Raw genomic sequence first — 18,298 nt, forward strand, 5'->3', positions numbered from 1 at the left:
TTCTAATTCAAAAATAATATTTTTTTTAAATTTTTTTTTAAATATTTGGAGATTGAAAAAAAATCTTACTGAAAAAAGCTATGGCCATTATCATAAAACATTTGTAAAATTTGTTGATATTGAAATAAACACATAAATGTTTTCTGCTGTTATAATTGCTTTTCATATACATTTACATTATTCAAATATATATACATTTGTACATCAATTTTGTGACTCTAATTACAGGCAGCATATTTAATGACCTTGGTCTTCTGTATACCCAGCTACAGAAATATGGCATGGCTGTCAAATGTTTTGAAGAAGCATTGCCATTGGCTCAGAGTAGTGATGATAAAAAGAGAGAGGCTGTGATTCGTCAAAATTTAGGTGCTGCCTATAACTTTGTTGGAGAATACCAGAGAGCTATTAGCTTTCATAAATCAGCTGCAGATATGTATGGTAAAACAATTGTTTATTTTTATTTTAAAATACTGATCACAAGCTTAAGACTTTGCAATCCTACACATACATGTTCATGTCTGTCTACCATTTTCTCATTCAAGATTTGGCTATTTAGTCTTGCAAATTGTCAAAATATATCATAAGGACCTAAGAGATTCTTTTCCGCAGCTACAACAAAATGTAGTGATTTGAGTGGTTGCGTTTGGATCATTGTTAAATGGGGTATGTGCACAGATGAATAAGAAATAAAATCACCATTTCAAGATGAAACAATATATTTTAAAATTCATTTCAAGTTGCTTTTCACCAATTTACTAGAAACAGTTATAATTAGCATTGAAACACACGAAATAAAAAAAATGAAAGTCGTTGCAAAACTAATACCCCTTTTCCTATAACCTTGAAGGAGTAAAAATTTGAACAATTTTTTTTGTAGGAAAATTTACACAATTGTTTTGGTTTAAGAAAAAAGGTTAGAATATGCAAATATGGATTTATAAAATATTCTATATACTTTGTTGTTTAAGATAGATAGGGAATCTGGTGATTTTATTGGTTAATGACACTGATGCACACTCAAGCACAGTTGAGGTATTTTTGTAATGGTGCAAACTCAAGAGAATATTTTGCATGCACCACTGCACAGTTGTGCAGAGTGAGAAAAGCCATAAAGAGTTTTCCATAACACTATATAAACATCACTTACTTTAAGGATAGATTTATGCATCTAGATTTTAGCTTTTATGACCTGAAGGATCAGAAGTCAATCAGATCGGTGTCTTCTGGCTATTCCTACATTTTGTATTTTACTATTCTGGCTATTCCTACATGGGGGATTAGTGGAAGAACAATACATGTTTTTATTGCAAAATATGTTGTTTTAGTCATTAGTGTCTAATTTGGTCAAAGGTAAATTTACCTGTGGAAATTAAATAAAAATTATTACTTATATGTAATAAATGAGACTTTTTTGTTTGAAAACATGCATAAAGTAATAATTTTAAGTATTTTAATACCATAGAATTTCTAAAAAATAAAACTAATTGAAAGAAAAGGAAGTAAAAGCATTGGAAAAATAAAAATAAAATGAATGAAAAAGTAGTAAAAGCATTTAAAAAGAAAATAAATAGTTACCCACATTTTCAACTTCAGAAAAATTCTCAAAGAATTTAATAATTTCATTATTTTAACAAATTATGATTTAAAAAAATGAATATAATATCAAAAGTACTTAATTATCATAATCAGATAAGTGTATTAATTGGCCTAATAGATTAAGCAAAGCCAAATGACTATGAACTTTGATTAGCTTAACACTATTAACTTGTGCTCAGTGTCTTAACTGAACACCACAAGCTCTACCAAACAATTAAGCATTACTATAAGAAGCCAGATTTTTCCTGTAATGATCATTCTCAGTTCATCATGGCAAATGCACAGTTAGATATCAAGTTTACAACAAATAGATTAGGCAACCAGAACTTAGTACACAATAACTACAAGTTCCAGATAAAGTCAAGACGTGGAGACAGATGTTATTGGAAATGCTCTACCCGTAACTGCCCTGCTACTGTCAACACACACAACAACATACCAACCAAAGTGGATGCTAATCACAACCATCCCTCAGACAGAATGCAACTCAGAGTAGACGATGTATTACAACGTATGAAATCTCGTTGTAAAGATGAACTCACTGCAATACCAACTATTTATGAAGAAGAATTGGTAAAACTACGAGACCGAGAATGGAATGATGACACACACCAACTAGTAGAACACATACCAACCTTCTACTCATGCAAAGACCAGCTTTACAACGAGAGACACAAGCTAATACCAGCACTACCAACAACAGTAGAAGATATCACAGTAGATGGTGAATGGGCTCAAACTACTACTGGCCAACCCTTCCTACTTGCAGATTATAACACCAATGGGCGAATGCTTGTATTCAGTACCCAAGAGAACCTATATCATCTAGCAGCAGCAGACACCATCTACTGTGATGGAACATTCTATGTTTGTCCAACACTGTTCTACCAGCTGTACACATTCCACGCCAAAGTTGATGGTACTATGTTTCCACTGGTTTACTGCTTCCTACCCGGTAAAGATCAGCAGATGTACACAAGGCTACTTACTATTATTAAAGATTTATGTAACCAATACAACATCCTTCTTCAACCAGCCAAGATGTTCCTCGACTATGAAATAGCCATCAGAAATGCAGCAACTTCAGTCTTCCCAGATATCCACATCAAAGGGTGCTTTTTCCACTACACCCAGTGTATCTGTAGAAATGCACAGAAGCATGGTCTGCAAACTGAATATAATGAAAAGGGCGACATACACCAACTTGTTCGTAGAGCTGCAGTACTGCCACTGTTACCACCCAATACAATTGAAGATGTTTGGTTTAATGCACTTGAAGACATCGATGATTCAGATACTACTACACCAACACTTAGCTTTACTGACTATGTAACCAGCTACTGGGTAGAGAGCAACCAAAGTCTGTGGAAGCAACAGAAGGTCCTAGAACAACAAACCATTTAGAAGGTTGGCATAGCAAGCTAAAGAAATTAGTAAAGGCAGCTCACCCAAACATCTTTAGTATGATTAGTTTGTTAAGACAAGAAGAAGCCTTCCATGCTCTAACATTGATCCAGTACAGAGCTGGCGGGAAACGTATCCCAAGAAAGAGGAAGTACAGGGAAATTGATGACAGACTCCAAACACTGAAGATAAGATTACAGAATGATGAACTTACTCCAGTGGAGTATGGAGATGCTGCTTCTCATCTCCTGCACATTGATTAATACTTTGTATTCTTTTATATGTTCAATCATGTTCAATGTATTACTATGTGAGTGCTATGAATAATGTCAATTTAGTATACTTTTGGTGCTTTGTTTAGTGTGACTCAAAATTTAGTGCTTTGGTTTAAAGAATGATTTAACATTGATATTTCAAATGATATCATTTACTTATATATATTATTGTAAATAATTGCAAATACTTGTGCATGTCATTATAGCTATAAATTCATATTGTGCTTTTGAATACTATTTACATAAACTGTGCTATGAAATTATTAAATGAAATAAAAGATTGTGATATAAATTATTCTTTTTCTTTATTTTCTACAAGAATTACCTGGATTTACCTTGATTCATTAGATCTCATTAGTTTAGTGTTGTTACAACATAATCCTACATAATCCCATTGTTTACACAAAAATTCTGGGAACTCCTACATGAAATTATACTATTTTACCTATAAAATTCAAAATGTAGGAATAGCCAGAATGAACCATCAGATCATTCATTGCAAATTTTTTTTCAATTGCATTCATTTTTCAGTTTTAATTGTCATATTTTTTTTAAATTTAATTTTAGAAGAAAAACCCTGAGCTGGTAAAGTCTCATGTTTACTTGTCTTGCTATGAATAATTTTCTCTCTCATAAATAGGAACATTAAGTTTCTTAATATATACACTTTTAAAGTCTCCTGTAATACTGTGGATTCATTCATTTTCGTGGGTAATAATTTTCGTGGATTGAGGAAAACTTGCATCTACATGGATATTTGATTTCGTGGTTTAGCAATCTCTGTATACAAAGCCTATATGAAATTTGTTATTTGTTGAACATTTGAATTCATGGTTCCCATGTACCCACGAAAATTGGTATCCAACGCATAATAATGAACAGTATCCACAGTACTTAGATAAATAGGCAACCTTCAATTTTTGCTATTTTTTGATGAGGCCTATGCTTCATTTTCTAAATGTTCTAAAGCGAAAAGGATAAACAAATTATTGATTTGTTATTTCCTTATATCTTAATAAACATATATACTTTTAATTTCAGCTCGTTTACAAAACCGTAATTCACAGGGACAATGCTATGCCAACTTAGCCTATGCCTACAGTCAGCTTGGTGATCTGATGAAAGCCAAACAAGCATTTGATCATGCTCTCTTAGCAGCTGAGGATACAGGTATAGAATTTGATATTCAATAAGAAGTCTTCTTAATAAAATATTTTCATACCCCATTTATGATCTTTCTAATTTTAATGCCAAATAAGAGATTTTATCCCACTTTCACGATCCACTGAACATAGAAAATGATAGTTTGGATGGGGCATCTGTGTACTTGGAACACATTCTTGTTTAAAGAGTCATGCATTGTAGGAAACAATTAATCGGCTTAAATCAACTGTAAAAGTAATATGAGAATCAAAACAAAAATAACGTCTGCTCTTGTGTGACAACCTTTAATGGGTCATTCTATTTTAAAAATATGAAGATGTGGTCTGATTGTCAAAGGGACAACTCTTTGCAAAAGCCCAACTAAATTAACAACTATAGTATGGCCTTCAACAATGAACAAAGCTGCAGAATATTTGCTTATTTAAACCCTAGATTTACAAGAATGGCAAATTTTTATAAGGTCACAGGCTTATGAACTGGCAGAGATTAGTTGTGGTTGTCTGTTTAGATATGGCGTTGCTATTTCAGTTCATTTTAATTGCATCATTGAATAATAAGACACCAGTCATTAGTTCTGTGAAATGATAGGTACTGATATGCATTAGAGATGGTGAAAAAAGATATCTTTCACTGGTGGGAGACTTATAGTCATGTGTTCTTGTTCTGCTGGTTTTTTTTTAGACAAAAAAAAATATTTCTCAGACTCCCATGATTATGCTAGCTTCAATCCTTGTACATATTTATAATTTTGTTTGACCATCCTGGAGTTCAACATGTTAACTACTTCTAAGCTTTTTCACTACGACTGTTGAGTCTTATGTAGAGGAAATGCATGTACGAAAGTAGAGGGGCATTGTGTTTTCTGGTCTGTACGTCCGTTCGTTCGTCCGTCTGTGCATCCGTTCGCTTCAGGTTAAAGTTTTTGGTCAAGGTAGTTTTTGATGAAGTTGAAGTCCAATCAACTTCAAACTTAGTACACATGTTCCCCATGATATGATCTTTCTAATTTTAATGCCAAATATAGTTTTGACCCCAATTTCATGGTCCACTGAACATAGAAAATGATAGTGCGAAATTCAGGTTAAAGTTTTTGGTCAAGGTAGTTTATGATGAAGTTGAAGTTACATTAACTTGAAACTTAGTACACATGTTCCCTATGGTATGATAATTCTAATTTTTATTCCAAATTAAAGTTTTTACCCAATTTCACGGTCCACTGAACATAGAAAATGATAATGCGAGTGGGGCATCCGTGTACTATGGACACATTCTTGTTTTAGTTTCTATTTAATACAAAAACTTGAATAACACAGTGGATATAATATTCTTTAATATCTTTTTTCATATATAGATGACAATCGTACCACTTGGCAAGTTTCTGAAGGACTTGGATCTGTTGCATTTAATGAGAGAAAGTTTGATGATGCAATAGAATTCTTCAAGAAAGCTCTGGGTGTGTTAGCAGCTAGGGAGAGTAATATCACAGCTCAAAACAGGATTGTAGAGAAACTAAAACAGGCCTTGGAGGCTCAAATTAAAGACAATGAAAGACCATTCGGTCACATTAGAAAAGAGGTACTGTTAACCATAGTTTGGATACTATTGATTCATTATTACTTATGGAACTTCAATTTTTGTGGATTTCGTAGGAATATTTGAACCAAAATTTTAATGATTAGTATCATTCTGTTTTCTATTCACTTGTATGCAGACTTTTTCAAAAACCATAAAATAATAATCTCAAAAAAGCTCATTTTTCCAAAATCCATGAAAAATTGATACCCACAAAATTAGATGAATCCAGTAGCTCAAAGAAAAAGAAATCAAAACACTTATTTAGCTAAAACAGGTTAATGAAGAACTATTTAAAGACATATTACCTGATACAGAAGACAAGTGAAAAAACAATTATGAAAATAATTTCTTTTATCTCTTACAGGATGTAAACCCACTTAAATCTGGATATAAGAAGGTAATAATAAGAGGATGGTGATTCAAATCTTATTCCTTTAAAACAAAGTTGCAGAAGACTTTTCAGGGAAACAGAGTATAAAGCATTTAGTGTTCATTCTTAATATAAAAAAGGAGATGTGATATGATTGCCAATAAAACAACTATCCACCAAAGTTCAAATGAAGTGGATGTAAGCAATTATAGGCAACTGTACAGGCTTCAATAATGAGAAAAAATAATGCCATATGGAATATTGAGAAAACTAACTGCCTCATGTATAACAAAACAATTTACAAAATCAAATATTACAGTCATGAACCAACGACAAGCACTAAACTACAGGCTCCTGACTTTCCTAATCATGCTTTGGTAACATGGTGGTACAGATTTACTACCAAACTTGATTAAATTTAAAGTTTTACATAATCAAGACATTTAAGAAACACAGGGAAATTGTAAAAAACATTAAGATTTAAAGAACTAAAACCAAATAATTAAATGAAATCCAAGACAACTGTTGTGTAATTGTTTACTATGAGCAAGAGAGGACATTATTTTTATCAATCAGAGATTATAAGTAAAATCTGAGGTCAAGGCTTCTGGTCTAAATCTTGTTAATAGGATACAAATAAAACAAGCATGATCAATCTATCTCAGACTCTGTAAAACATTCAAGGTTATAATTAATTCTACTTTTTGTTGATATTATATTCAGATTTTAGCTGAAAAACCCACAAGACCCAGTTCTGCAAAAGCAGTTGCTGTAGGAGGCCCTGTGACAGATGAAGTACCACGGAGGTAACATTTACTTGTCAAACTTCAGTGTGAAACAGAATATTTTCAAAATTGTCTTAATGAAACGAAACCTTTCTCTTGCTAAACATTTCCTTTTTTTATGAATAAAATTTTTGGTAGAATTTAAGAATTATAATTTTGGGGGTATTTTTGGATAGATTAAATATGACCATTATATTTTAACTTTACTATAAAGACTCCTTGCTCCAGAAATGAAATGCTATTTTTCCAATTTGATTCAAATGTTTGGAATAAATAATGCGAGCAAATCTTTATTACTGTTTTGATCATACTTAGCTTGCAAATATAAGATATAATAAGTGTAAGTATAAGATTTGTACTCATTAAAAATGTTTATCTTTACTTTAATTTTGCACAGACCAAAAATGAGGAAAAAGTAAGATTATTGTTTTGGTTTTCTGTGATGGTTGCGATTCACTAAATGCTAGTATTCAAACACACAAACTTATGCCTGTATTTCAAGTTAAGAGTTTAAGGGAGATTGATGCTTAAAAAGTTCCTATTTTTCATAATCTAAAATGTAGGAACTGATTTGTTTGCAGTTATTTTTATCTCCCCCTAATGATAAAGATAAGTTATCTCCCCCTAATGTCCTTTTTGAGCAACAGTTGTTTCCCTTGATCATTTACATCTATAATTATGGTACATTTCTCATTTATGAAATTAATGAATGATAAAATCATGATAATAATAAATAATAGATGTAGTTATGATAAAGTTTAGCATTGTTATGATTTAGGTACCATTCAACAAGGTATGGTTTAAATCAAATATTTTAAGAATCCTTAATTGTTCTGAGAGGTCATATTATTAAAATTTTCTTGCATAATATGGTTTTATAGTGACGCTCCCATAGTCAAAATTTAATTTTACAATTTGACAGTTTTATTAAATTTAATTAATAGTTTTTGTTTACTACTCACCTCTCAGATCAAGTTGCCGCCTCAGTCCAGCATGACACCTTAAGAAATAGCTCAATGCATTTATAGAAATTAAAATTTTTATCAGACATTTTTTTTATGTTTCTGCAAATCCTCACGAATGTTTTAAGTATGAGTCCTGCTTGTTTGCACAAAAGATGCAGAGTGATTTGTATGGAGACAGGCACTACTGTATGGGTTGAGGTCAAAAGAAAAAGCTCTTAAAATTTTGTATAGAGTTAAAGACTAATTCATTAATTAAATATGATCAATTCTGGTTATGTAAAATTTGAAGGAAAAATCAGTTATAAGTACACATATGTATAGCAATTTGACTTTATCTTGGTAGTTATTTTGTTATGCATAATTGTATAATGCAAGCTAAAGCTAACAATCAGGAAACTATTTCACCTTGCATAATAGTTTTTGTCATTTTGAAACCTTTATGAATATTAAAGCAGTTATTGCATGATCTGTTTCTAATCCCTAAATACTGTCCCTCAATGTCCCTTAAATACTGACAAATTTTGTTATGCATAATAAAATTGAGAAAGGAAATGGGGAATGTGTCAAAGTGACAACAACCCGACCATAGAGCAGACAGCAGCCGAAGGCCACCAATGCATACCTGTCAACTCACCCGTTTTTTGTGGGTGACACCCGTTATTTTCACCTTTCACCCGGGAGTTTTTCTTTACCCGGCGGGTCCCAGGAATTTCTAACATTACCCGTTTCACCCGGATTTCTGACCGGAATTGTTTCCGGTATTTAGAAGTAATACGACCTTCGGTTTTATCGGTCTTTTTCAATGTAACCAAAAGTCAAAATGTAGGACTGTTTACCTGAGCTACGTAACTATATGAAGAGACAACACAGCTACAAGATGAGTTCAGTGACTATCAGTTGACCCCATTAGATGAACTTCCACTTTGCACTTCCCCTGAAACTGACATTGGTACATTTTGGGGAGAAATGTCCAAGTTGCATGACATTTTTATTAACAAGCCAAGATTTTTTGTTTTGTCAAAACTTGCTAAAACATTACTGGTTTTGCCAAACAGCAATGCAGACAGTGAGAGGGCATTTTCTTTAGTAAAGAAAATAGCTACAGAGTTTAGGGCTGATCTTAATAAGGATACACTGTGTGCTCTTCTTTCTTGTAAAATGAATACACATTTGCATTGGCAATTGCTATGAACTGAAACCAAGTGCAGTTCTTTTAAAGAATGCCAAGTCTGCTACTATGGAATATAACAATAGTCTGAAATAAACTTGTATACATGTTCTAACTGTTTCATATACATATTGACTATATAAATTATATGTAAACATATTTTTGTTCTTCAATTGAGCCCGCAAAATGTCGTACGCGTTATGACCTGAGATTTTTTTTCTCAATGCAGGTCATGACCTGACTTTTCATTTTCAGAGGTTGACAGGTATGCCAATGGGTCTTCAATGTAGCAAAAACTCCTGCACCCGGAGGCGTCCTTCAGCTGGCCCCTTAAAAAATGTATACTTGTACAGTGATAATGGACGTCATAATAAACTCCGAACCATACACAAGAAACTAAAATTAAAAATCATACAAGACTAACAAATCTAAGGCTTCTGACTTGGGACAGGCGCAAAATTGCGGTGGGGTTAAACATGTTTATGAGATCTCAACCCTCCCCCTATATCTCTTGCCAATGTAGAAAAGTAAACGCATAACAATATGCACATTAAAATTCAGTTCAAGAGAATGTCTTGCATCTTTTTAAATTTTACAGTGCAAGAAATTGAAATGTTATACTGTGTATAACAATGTTCTAAAGAATGATAGTAATTTATGTAAAGCTTTAGGTGATAAGCCTTTACATCAGATATAGTTATACAATAGATAGAGAGCATGATTTAAACTATGTCAGTGTAGATGCTATTTGATGATAATTTTGTTGCCTAACTTTAGAGAGCATGTGTTAGATTAATGTGTTATAAGTGCTGCTTGAAAATGAAATAATAATATCTTTTTTTGCTATTGATTGTTGAAAGTAAATGTTCTTGAATTCCATTTTCATATATAAACAAGACATGTGCCACTACTAACTAGGTGTTAAACAGACAGCAATCAATCAAAGAATTATTAAGATAGCAAGTTGATGACACAAATGGGAAACAGTAATAAGAGAGATTTGAAAAGTCTGACATTCGGCCCAAACAAATCCAATCTAACATTTGCTCCTTTTAAATTTCACAGTATTACTCTATGGAAATCATTCAATTTTTAAAACTAGGAAGTATTGTACCCTTGATCTAGTTACTTTTTCTCATACTATATAATGTATATCTGCATGTAAAAGAACTGTATCCACACTTCTCAAAACATTTTTTTCTGAAATAAAAACTTGTATATTATTGAAATGATTGTACTTGGTGTAAATAATTCACATTTTAACTTGTGTTCTCATATTCTGTATATTCTGCATGAAAACAAACAAATTACAAGTCAATACACACTGCTAAATCTGCAATGAAGGGTATGTTAATTGTTAGTTCATTCATCAAACCACCTTGTATATGCCCTAGTGTTTCCATTTTTATTATATGACCAAACCTCACTAGCATTGATCCATACCAAACACCTGAATATTTTAACCAATTTATCTGTTGTCTACTTAGATAAATCTTAGATCATTATGTAAAACAATTATAGAACCTATGATGTAAAAACCTAAAATTACATTAAATATTTGACTCTTTATAAAATTTCAGAAGACAACCAGAGTAAGTGTCAGTAGAATAGATATATCTCCCATATTATTATTTTTTTATAAAACGTCCTTACATAAACTGCCTACCAGTATTTTTTTCCATTTTTCCTGCGTATAATTCCAGCACACAATCCTACTGTAAGCTCACATTGCCCATTGGTCATCACTAAGCATCCATCGTTGTCTTTATATCTTTAGCATAAATTTTATCCTTTCTTTGGTATTTAGTATAAAGTTTCTTTTGTTTTGTTCCTGCCAACATGTCGCTATAGCTATAAATACAATATAAGGTTAAAGTGCAAGTATTATCCAATCTAGTATCATAAAAACCATTATAGATACAAGAAGTAATAAATTCATCTGGCATTTCTCAAAAGAACAATTAAATAGCTTTTAATTTATTTGAATCGACTTACTTACCAAGCTGTATAATTGAAGAAAAAAATAAGTCAGATTGTTTTTAGTAAAACTATATATTTTAAAAATGGCAAATTTTTGCTAGGTGAGTTATTCAGTCTCTTAGTGGTTGCTAGTTTTATTACTAAAAATGATGATTTATTTTAAGTCATATAAAATGTTACCTTCAATGGCTTTACTTTTATATGCTGAGTTCGGGTTTTATGCATGGCTTTGTCTTCAGTTAGAATAAATAAATGATGGTGAGTTTGGGTTTGCATTGCTTTGTCTTTAGTTAGAATAAATAAATGATTAGATGGTTACATGTAATCGTGGTAATAAAAGATGGTTACTGCATGCACCGCTGTAAAATATTGTACCACCATTAGATTCCTTTGGCCACAGTGTATGCAAATGCATGCAAAATCAGTTACTCTATTATATTTAACAACATGGTCATTCTATTAATTTTTCAAAAAGTGGTTGTTATGATCATAAGAAGAGTTATAACAATTACTGCAATTTATTAGTTAACATTGTGTACATTTGCAAGAATTTTGCAATGACCATGTTGTATACTTCAGTACAGCTTTTGATGGATCAATCTTTTTTCTAATCAACTTTATGAACTTCAGTGCTTTGGTCAAAAGACAGTTGGCTGACACCAATTTCTATTAAATTTTAAAAGTTTAATCTTCTTTTTATGCCCCACCTACGATAGTAGAGGGGCATTATGTTTTCTGGTCTGTGCGTCCGTCCGTCCGTTCGTCCGTCCGTCTGTCTGTCTGTTCGTCCGTCTGTCCCGCTTCAGGTTAAAGTTTTTGGTCAAGGTAGTTTTTGATGAAGTTGAAGTCCAATTGACTTCAAACTTGGTACACATGTTCCCTATGATATGATCTTTTTAATTTTAATGCCAAATTAGAGATTTTACCCGAATTTCACGGTCCACTGAACATAGAAAATGAAAGTGAGAGTGGGGCATTCGTGTACTGAGGACACATTCTTGTTACAGTTCTGTTCCAAACACATGTAAAACTGGCTGGAAATCTCTCTTGCTTCTATGTTAATGTCACTTTCATTACTGTTAATTTATAGTAACAATAAATTTTGCAGGATATGCAAAGACATGTTAAACCAGAGGGAAAAAAAATTTAAGCTAAATTGATAGAATTGTATTGGTGATTTATAATCTAATGTAAAGATGACAGTGTCTCCATTCTTGTTTTTTTTTATAGATTTGTTCGTGTTAATAAGATGGGTACATCAAAGAGGTTCAGTAAAGTAGCCCGAGGGTTGTCTGACATGATGGAGCCGTTTGAATTGACACCTAGATCTGGTAGTGGCCTACAAGGGGAGACAATGATGCCCGTCCAGTCTGAGTCAGAGGATTCATCTGAGGAGGAAACCGATAGTGAAAGGGAAGAAGATAAAAAGTAGGTTTTGGGTGATTACTTTTCTAGAAAAGGAAAAAAACTGGTTAATAAATTGTCTTGATTCCAGAGTAGACTAAGGATTCACTTTACTATTTAGCTGCTGAACAAAACTTCACAAATTAAATTCTGAATTATCCCTGTGTTTTATTGAAAACAAATCCTGGACAGTTAAAACTGTTGAGTCACAGTATTTGTAGCTAAAGTCTGTTTCCAAATCATTACTGGAAGTCATATTTTACAATGTTAATCCATTCTAAAATTAATATCTCAAGAATAATACTGAATCCAACGTAGAATGTATGGTTATCGGGGAAACAGGTATATTTCTGGTTGTTCTCTTCAGGGGTCTTGGCTGAGTGGTCTAAGCAGTAACTACTGTAATCACTAGCCAGTCAACACTGAAGTTTGTTCCCAGCTCCTGTGGGTGCACTCGACTCCAATCTTCATTGACTAGGATTGTTAGTTTTCCTTTCCAAGGTCAGTGGTTTTCTCCAGGCACTCTGGATTCCTCCACCAATAAAAAAATGGTCGTCACGAAAAAGCCCAAAAGTGGTCCAAGGTCAGTGGTTTTCTCCAGGCACTCTGGATTCCTCCACCAATAAAAAATGGTCGTCACGAAAAAGCCCAAAAGTGGTCCAAGGTCAGTGGTTTTCTCCAGGCACTCTGGATTCCTCCACCAATAAAAAATGGTCGTCACGAAAAAGCCTAAAAGTGGTCCAAGGTCAGTGGTTTTCTCCAGGCACTCTGGATTCCTCCACCAATAAAAAAATGGTTGTCACGAAAAAGCCCAAAAGTGGTCCAAGGTCAGTGGTTTTCTCCAGGCACTCTGGATTCCTCCACCAATAAAAAATGGACGTCACGAAAAAACCCAAAAGTGGTACTTAAAAGTGGCGTTAAAACACCAAAAATCTAATCAAATCTCTTTGCACTCTGATTACTCTAATAAATGCTGATTGCCATTGAAAATAGCCAATAGTGTTGAAAGTGGCATTAAACTCCGTTCAGTCAATCAATTAATCAAATATACTTGAGAAAACACTGATCAGAAAAGGTTGTCAAGGGATACTTGTTTTTGCATGGAAAACTCACAGATAAATTCTCATTAAAAAAATGATTACGTTAATTAATTGTAAACTGAAATTGATTTAAAGTCTAAAAACAATCTATAGTATTGATCAAAAACTCATTTATTGTTTCCTTTTAAATGTTTGTTATTAGATATGTATTTGTAATTCTTTTATAGAAAGAAACAAGACAAAAGAACTAGTAAAGTTGTGTATGTATTGTATTGACTTGCTAGTTCAATTTGTGGCAGATTTGTTGTAAAAATTGTGCTGCACAGCTGCAGTGATACCTTGTTACCATTTTATCAAACCATTTTTGTGTGATTTTGTTACAGGTGATCACGATTTTAAATTCGAATAACGTTTCTCTCCATCTTGTAACTGAGCTTTCACTTTGATTGTTAAATGACACTGATTTTAATTAATTAATATTTATAAACTATCATGAGGGATATATCTTACAAGGAACCTTATCTTTAAAGATTTTTTTAGAACCTAAAGGGAATATTTTATGGTCAGAATTAATCTCATGATAATGGCCTAAAATATCAACTTATTCATAAAACACCAAAAGAGTCACAATTTGATTTGTAAATGGATCTATTTCAAAAGCCTTCATGTGAAATTAATCAGTTCTTTTCATAAAAGTACAAAATACTCTCCAAAGTAAGCCCATTTTGGACATTTTGTCAAAATATGTAGATTTTGTACAATTTTCAGACCTAAAAGCTTTAGGGATTCCTTGGCCGCCACCTATGATCCAAATGTTTTGTAACCAAAAGATTCCAATTTCAATATAGAATTCATCAATATAAAACCTTTTGGGATCGTGGGCAGCCATGGTTAATTATGCCAAAAACAAATAAAATATGGAATAAAATTACCAAAATTGACCTTGAAATACAAATAATGTTTATTTACGGGGGCAAAACTTCATAAATTTTAAAGGAAGGTGCCAAAAAAATATATTTTTGTCTTAATAGTATTATCACAAGTATTTCTAAGTGAAATTTGTAAAAAAAAATTGCCTGATTTAAAAAAACATAAAAAATTTAGGGCCAATTTAAACCCTTCATGAACCATCTCCTTTGAATAGTTATACCAAAATGAAATTTCAGCGTTTTTAAACAGTATTTTATTAACATAAAATACCTTAAATTTCTCTTATCTGGAGTGTTTTTTTCTGGATTTATCAGAAACCATTAAACCTGAACATTTGCATGTATTGGATTGTCTTGCTAATTGCTAGTTCAATTTGTGGCAAATGTATTGTAAAAAACAATCTGTATTGATACCAGACACAATGATCTGTCCTTTTGATTGTAGTGCTAGTATTACAGGTTAAAACTGTTTGTTCATGTGTGATCTAATACCATCACTCAGCACTGCTCTTCCATCCTTTTATAGTGTCTGTGAGCAAGTTTTAAAATTTTTCTCAGAAATTCTAAATTATATCTGATTCAAAAAATCCAAACAAAATTACAGTCATAAGTTTGAAACATAAGTTTCCAATTGCTTCCAAATTTTTTAATTTATCTACTTTTTGTGAAACTATTGATATTGTGAAATTTTATGAAATCATATTGCTGATCACATATTTTAGTATCCTTATATTTTTTTTTTAGACTATTATGAAATAAAGTCATATCAGGGTAGGGTCATGAAACAGGGGTTGCTTTAGCTATAGTTATGTGCAAATCAAGGACTGATATACCAGTACTACAAATTCAGAAATAATATACATTTATAGGCAAAAATAAATTGGTTTGCAGTAAACATTGTAAGAGCTTTATATAACCCTACTTTAAAGAAAGGGTATACTGGTTGTCCACTTTCTGTCCTTCTGCCTGTCTGTAGTACATTTTTTGTGGTATTTTTTCACAGCTACAGTATATAATACAGAGCTTCATTTGTTTATGACGTACCAGGAGAGTTGTATCATAGGCAATCGTACCACATTTGCTTACCGGTACTTTTATGTTTATTCTTTTTTAGATTTCAGTCAAGAACTGATGCGTCCAAGCAGTTTGCTTCTCAGCATTCTGAGAATAGGGAAACCGCATCAAACAGATCTATACATGGATCTGAATCAGACGACAGTTTGGAGGAGGAAGAAACAGAAAGTACTTCTGAAGAATCTGAAGAAGATATAGATAAAAAGGCTGTGCTTGAACAGATGGGAAAAATTAATAAAAGTAGGTTGATTTTCGCTAAGATTAAAAAGGGAGATTTGTACCATTTGAAACGCTATTTAACAAAATGATTTACTTATTTATCAACTTTAATAATAAACTTTAACAATAAAACTGGGTTCCTAACCACTTTGATCCTATTCATAAACTTTATCACTTTATTTACATAAAAAAAGAATAACTCCATAATGCAGCATATATAGTTAATTTATTTTAAAAATAAGATTTAAGGCCCTTTGATCAGCTATCAAACTTGGTTGTGCAAACATTTTCATCTTTTATATATAAAACGGTACTGATTGTGTTCACTCACTCATTATCTTTGAGAATATATACTGTGTTTGTTGTCTCCCTTCTCTTATATAGTTTTAGTTTTATTGTCATGTATTGTAATTTCAATGAAAAAAATCACCACAATTATTTGTACACTTTAATTCAAACTGTAATTGTACTGCTCCCGGGGGTGTCTTGATTGACAAATAAAAATTGTTGTTGTTGTTGTTGTTGTTGTTGTTGTATTGGGAAACCAATCTCTATGTTTAATGGGACCTGTGTGGTCAAGTAGTCTAAGTAGTGTGTCAATACTGAGTGTATGTTCTCTAACAAGGAGAGGAGAAAAGTATTTAGACTTTAATTTGAAATTTTTCTGTTATTCAAGGTGAAGGTGATAGTTCTGAATCAGAAGATGATAAAGACAAAGGAAATGAAAAGATGGACAGAAGACACAAAGAAGACAGAAGAAAACAGGTTTCTTTAATTTACTTTTATCTAAGTTAATTGTATATGTTGATTGTAACCACAGTGATTATATCTTGCCTTTACAACTCTATATTGTACTACTGGGGGATGACTTAAAACAAAATATATGTGATCAACTTTGCCAGGGGGCCTCGATGGCCAAGTGGTCTTAAGTTTTTCTACTTCTGTCCTCACCTAGCCAGTCAACACTGAGGTTGTTAGTTCGAACCCCACTTGTGCAGGTGCACTCAACTTTATAATTGACTAGGATTTCCTGAAGGTCAGTGGTTTTATCTTGGCACCCCTGCTTCTTCCACCCATAAAAACTGACAGCCATGTAATAAAAAGTGGCCATTAAAAAGTGGTGTTGAATCATCAACAATCAATCAATCAACTTTGCCATTGTAGTGAAAGGTAATTTGTACTGAAAAAAAAAATGTTATTTTTTTAATTTTTCAAAACAGTTCTATTTTTTCAAAGTTTATTATTAATTATTGTGGACACATATATGGTAATTAAGTGTTACCCTAATTGTTAAGTTATATTATACATTTTTAGCCTGTAGAAGTTGAAGCTAAAGTTCAGAATGGAGATGAAAGCTCTAGTGAAACAGGATCCTCATCATCTGGGTCAGAGTCAGGAAGTACAGATAGTGAATCAGAGTGAGTAACTACTCTGGGGGAGGTGACATGAGAAATATATGCATCAGTTAATGACATTTCTGAGAATTTAAAAAAAGATCTAATCTGTAACATAGTGAGAACATGGTTCACTTTTTACAAGAAGATTTTTTATAACATTAATCTAAATCTGTGAGGTTATAAAACATTCATGTTATTTTCAAAGAGTGAAATCTTTAATGGATGTATGTACTTCAAATCATCATATTTATTTAAAAAAAATATGTCATAATTTCACAGCAATAATTGATGATATAGAATAATATATCTTGAGAACTTAAACAAATATAGTTGACTGCATTCAAAGTAATTTGTCAACCTAATTGAAAAAAAAATCATAATTTTTAGAGTTATTCCCCTTTACACAACACACAAACATTATAATCTTATGGCAAACATTGTGCAGTTAACAATGAAAGTTGTTCTTTAGCTCACCAGCCAAAAAGCCTGCTGTGAGTTATTATCATCACTTTATGACTACATCTGTTTTTATTGACTATAATTGACACTTTTGAAAACAGATGACTAATCCACTACAGCACTAGTTATTCAAACATTGTTCTTAATTATAAATGAATTTTAGAACTGATAAAAACAAATCAGTCCTGCAAAGAAGTCAGGTTAAATTGTGCTGCATTAAGAAAAAGAAAGATTGAATTGGTTTGATAAAGTTGGATCCCATTTTGACATTTGCCATAGATGTCAAGTTAGCAATACATGCCAATTGGAGTCTGTTGATATGTCTTAAAGTCTTTATTAAAAAAAAGGTGATACATAAAGAGTATAGTATTAATTCTTGTAGATGCATACATGGTTATCAAGGGTTTCCCTTTTGTTAAATGATATTATATATATTTTTAGCCTGTAGAAGTTGAAGCTCATGACCAGAAAAAAAGGGGGGTACTTTAAAA

The 18,298-nt window shown here is 32.2% G+C and overlaps 1 protein-coding gene across 18 annotated transcripts in view; it reads left to right on the plus strand.

The window, feature by feature from the left end:
* The window catches only part of LOC139521190 (tetratricopeptide repeat protein 24-like), a 47,511-nt gene that overhangs the window by 10,756 nt on the left and 18,457 nt on the right, over positions 1-18,298 (plus strand). For 6 of the 18 annotated variants that reach the window (XM_071314513.1, XM_071314512.1, XM_071314517.1 and 3 more), the window contains exons 3-13: positions 229-441; positions 4,320-4,448; positions 5,794-6,017; positions 6,382-6,414; positions 7,111-7,193; positions 7,570-7,587; positions 12,516-12,713; positions 13,957-13,989; positions 15,773-15,972; positions 16,628-16,716; positions 17,266-17,369. In XM_071314513.1, the coding sequence (XP_071170614.1) occupies positions 229-441; positions 4,320-4,448; positions 5,794-6,017; positions 6,382-6,414; positions 7,111-7,193; positions 7,570-7,587; positions 12,516-12,713; positions 13,957-13,989; positions 15,773-15,972; positions 16,628-16,716; positions 17,266-17,369 (1,324 nt within the window). Of the gene's footprint in view, positions 1-228; positions 442-4,319; positions 4,449-5,793; positions 6,018-6,381; positions 6,415-7,110; positions 7,194-7,569; positions 7,588-7,950; positions 7,966-12,515; positions 12,714-13,956; positions 13,990-15,772; positions 15,973-16,627; positions 16,717-17,265; positions 17,370-18,298 lie in introns of all 18 variants that reach the window. The other 12 variants (XM_071314518.1, XM_071314519.1, XM_071314525.1 and 9 more) reach the window with 5 other exon arrangements.

Source organism: Mytilus edulis, chromosome 4, assembly GCF_963676685.1.
Source record: "Mytilus edulis chromosome 4, xbMytEdul2.2, whole genome shotgun sequence".
Taxonomy (NCBI): Eukaryota; Metazoa; Mollusca; class Bivalvia; order Mytilida; family Mytilidae; genus Mytilus; species Mytilus edulis.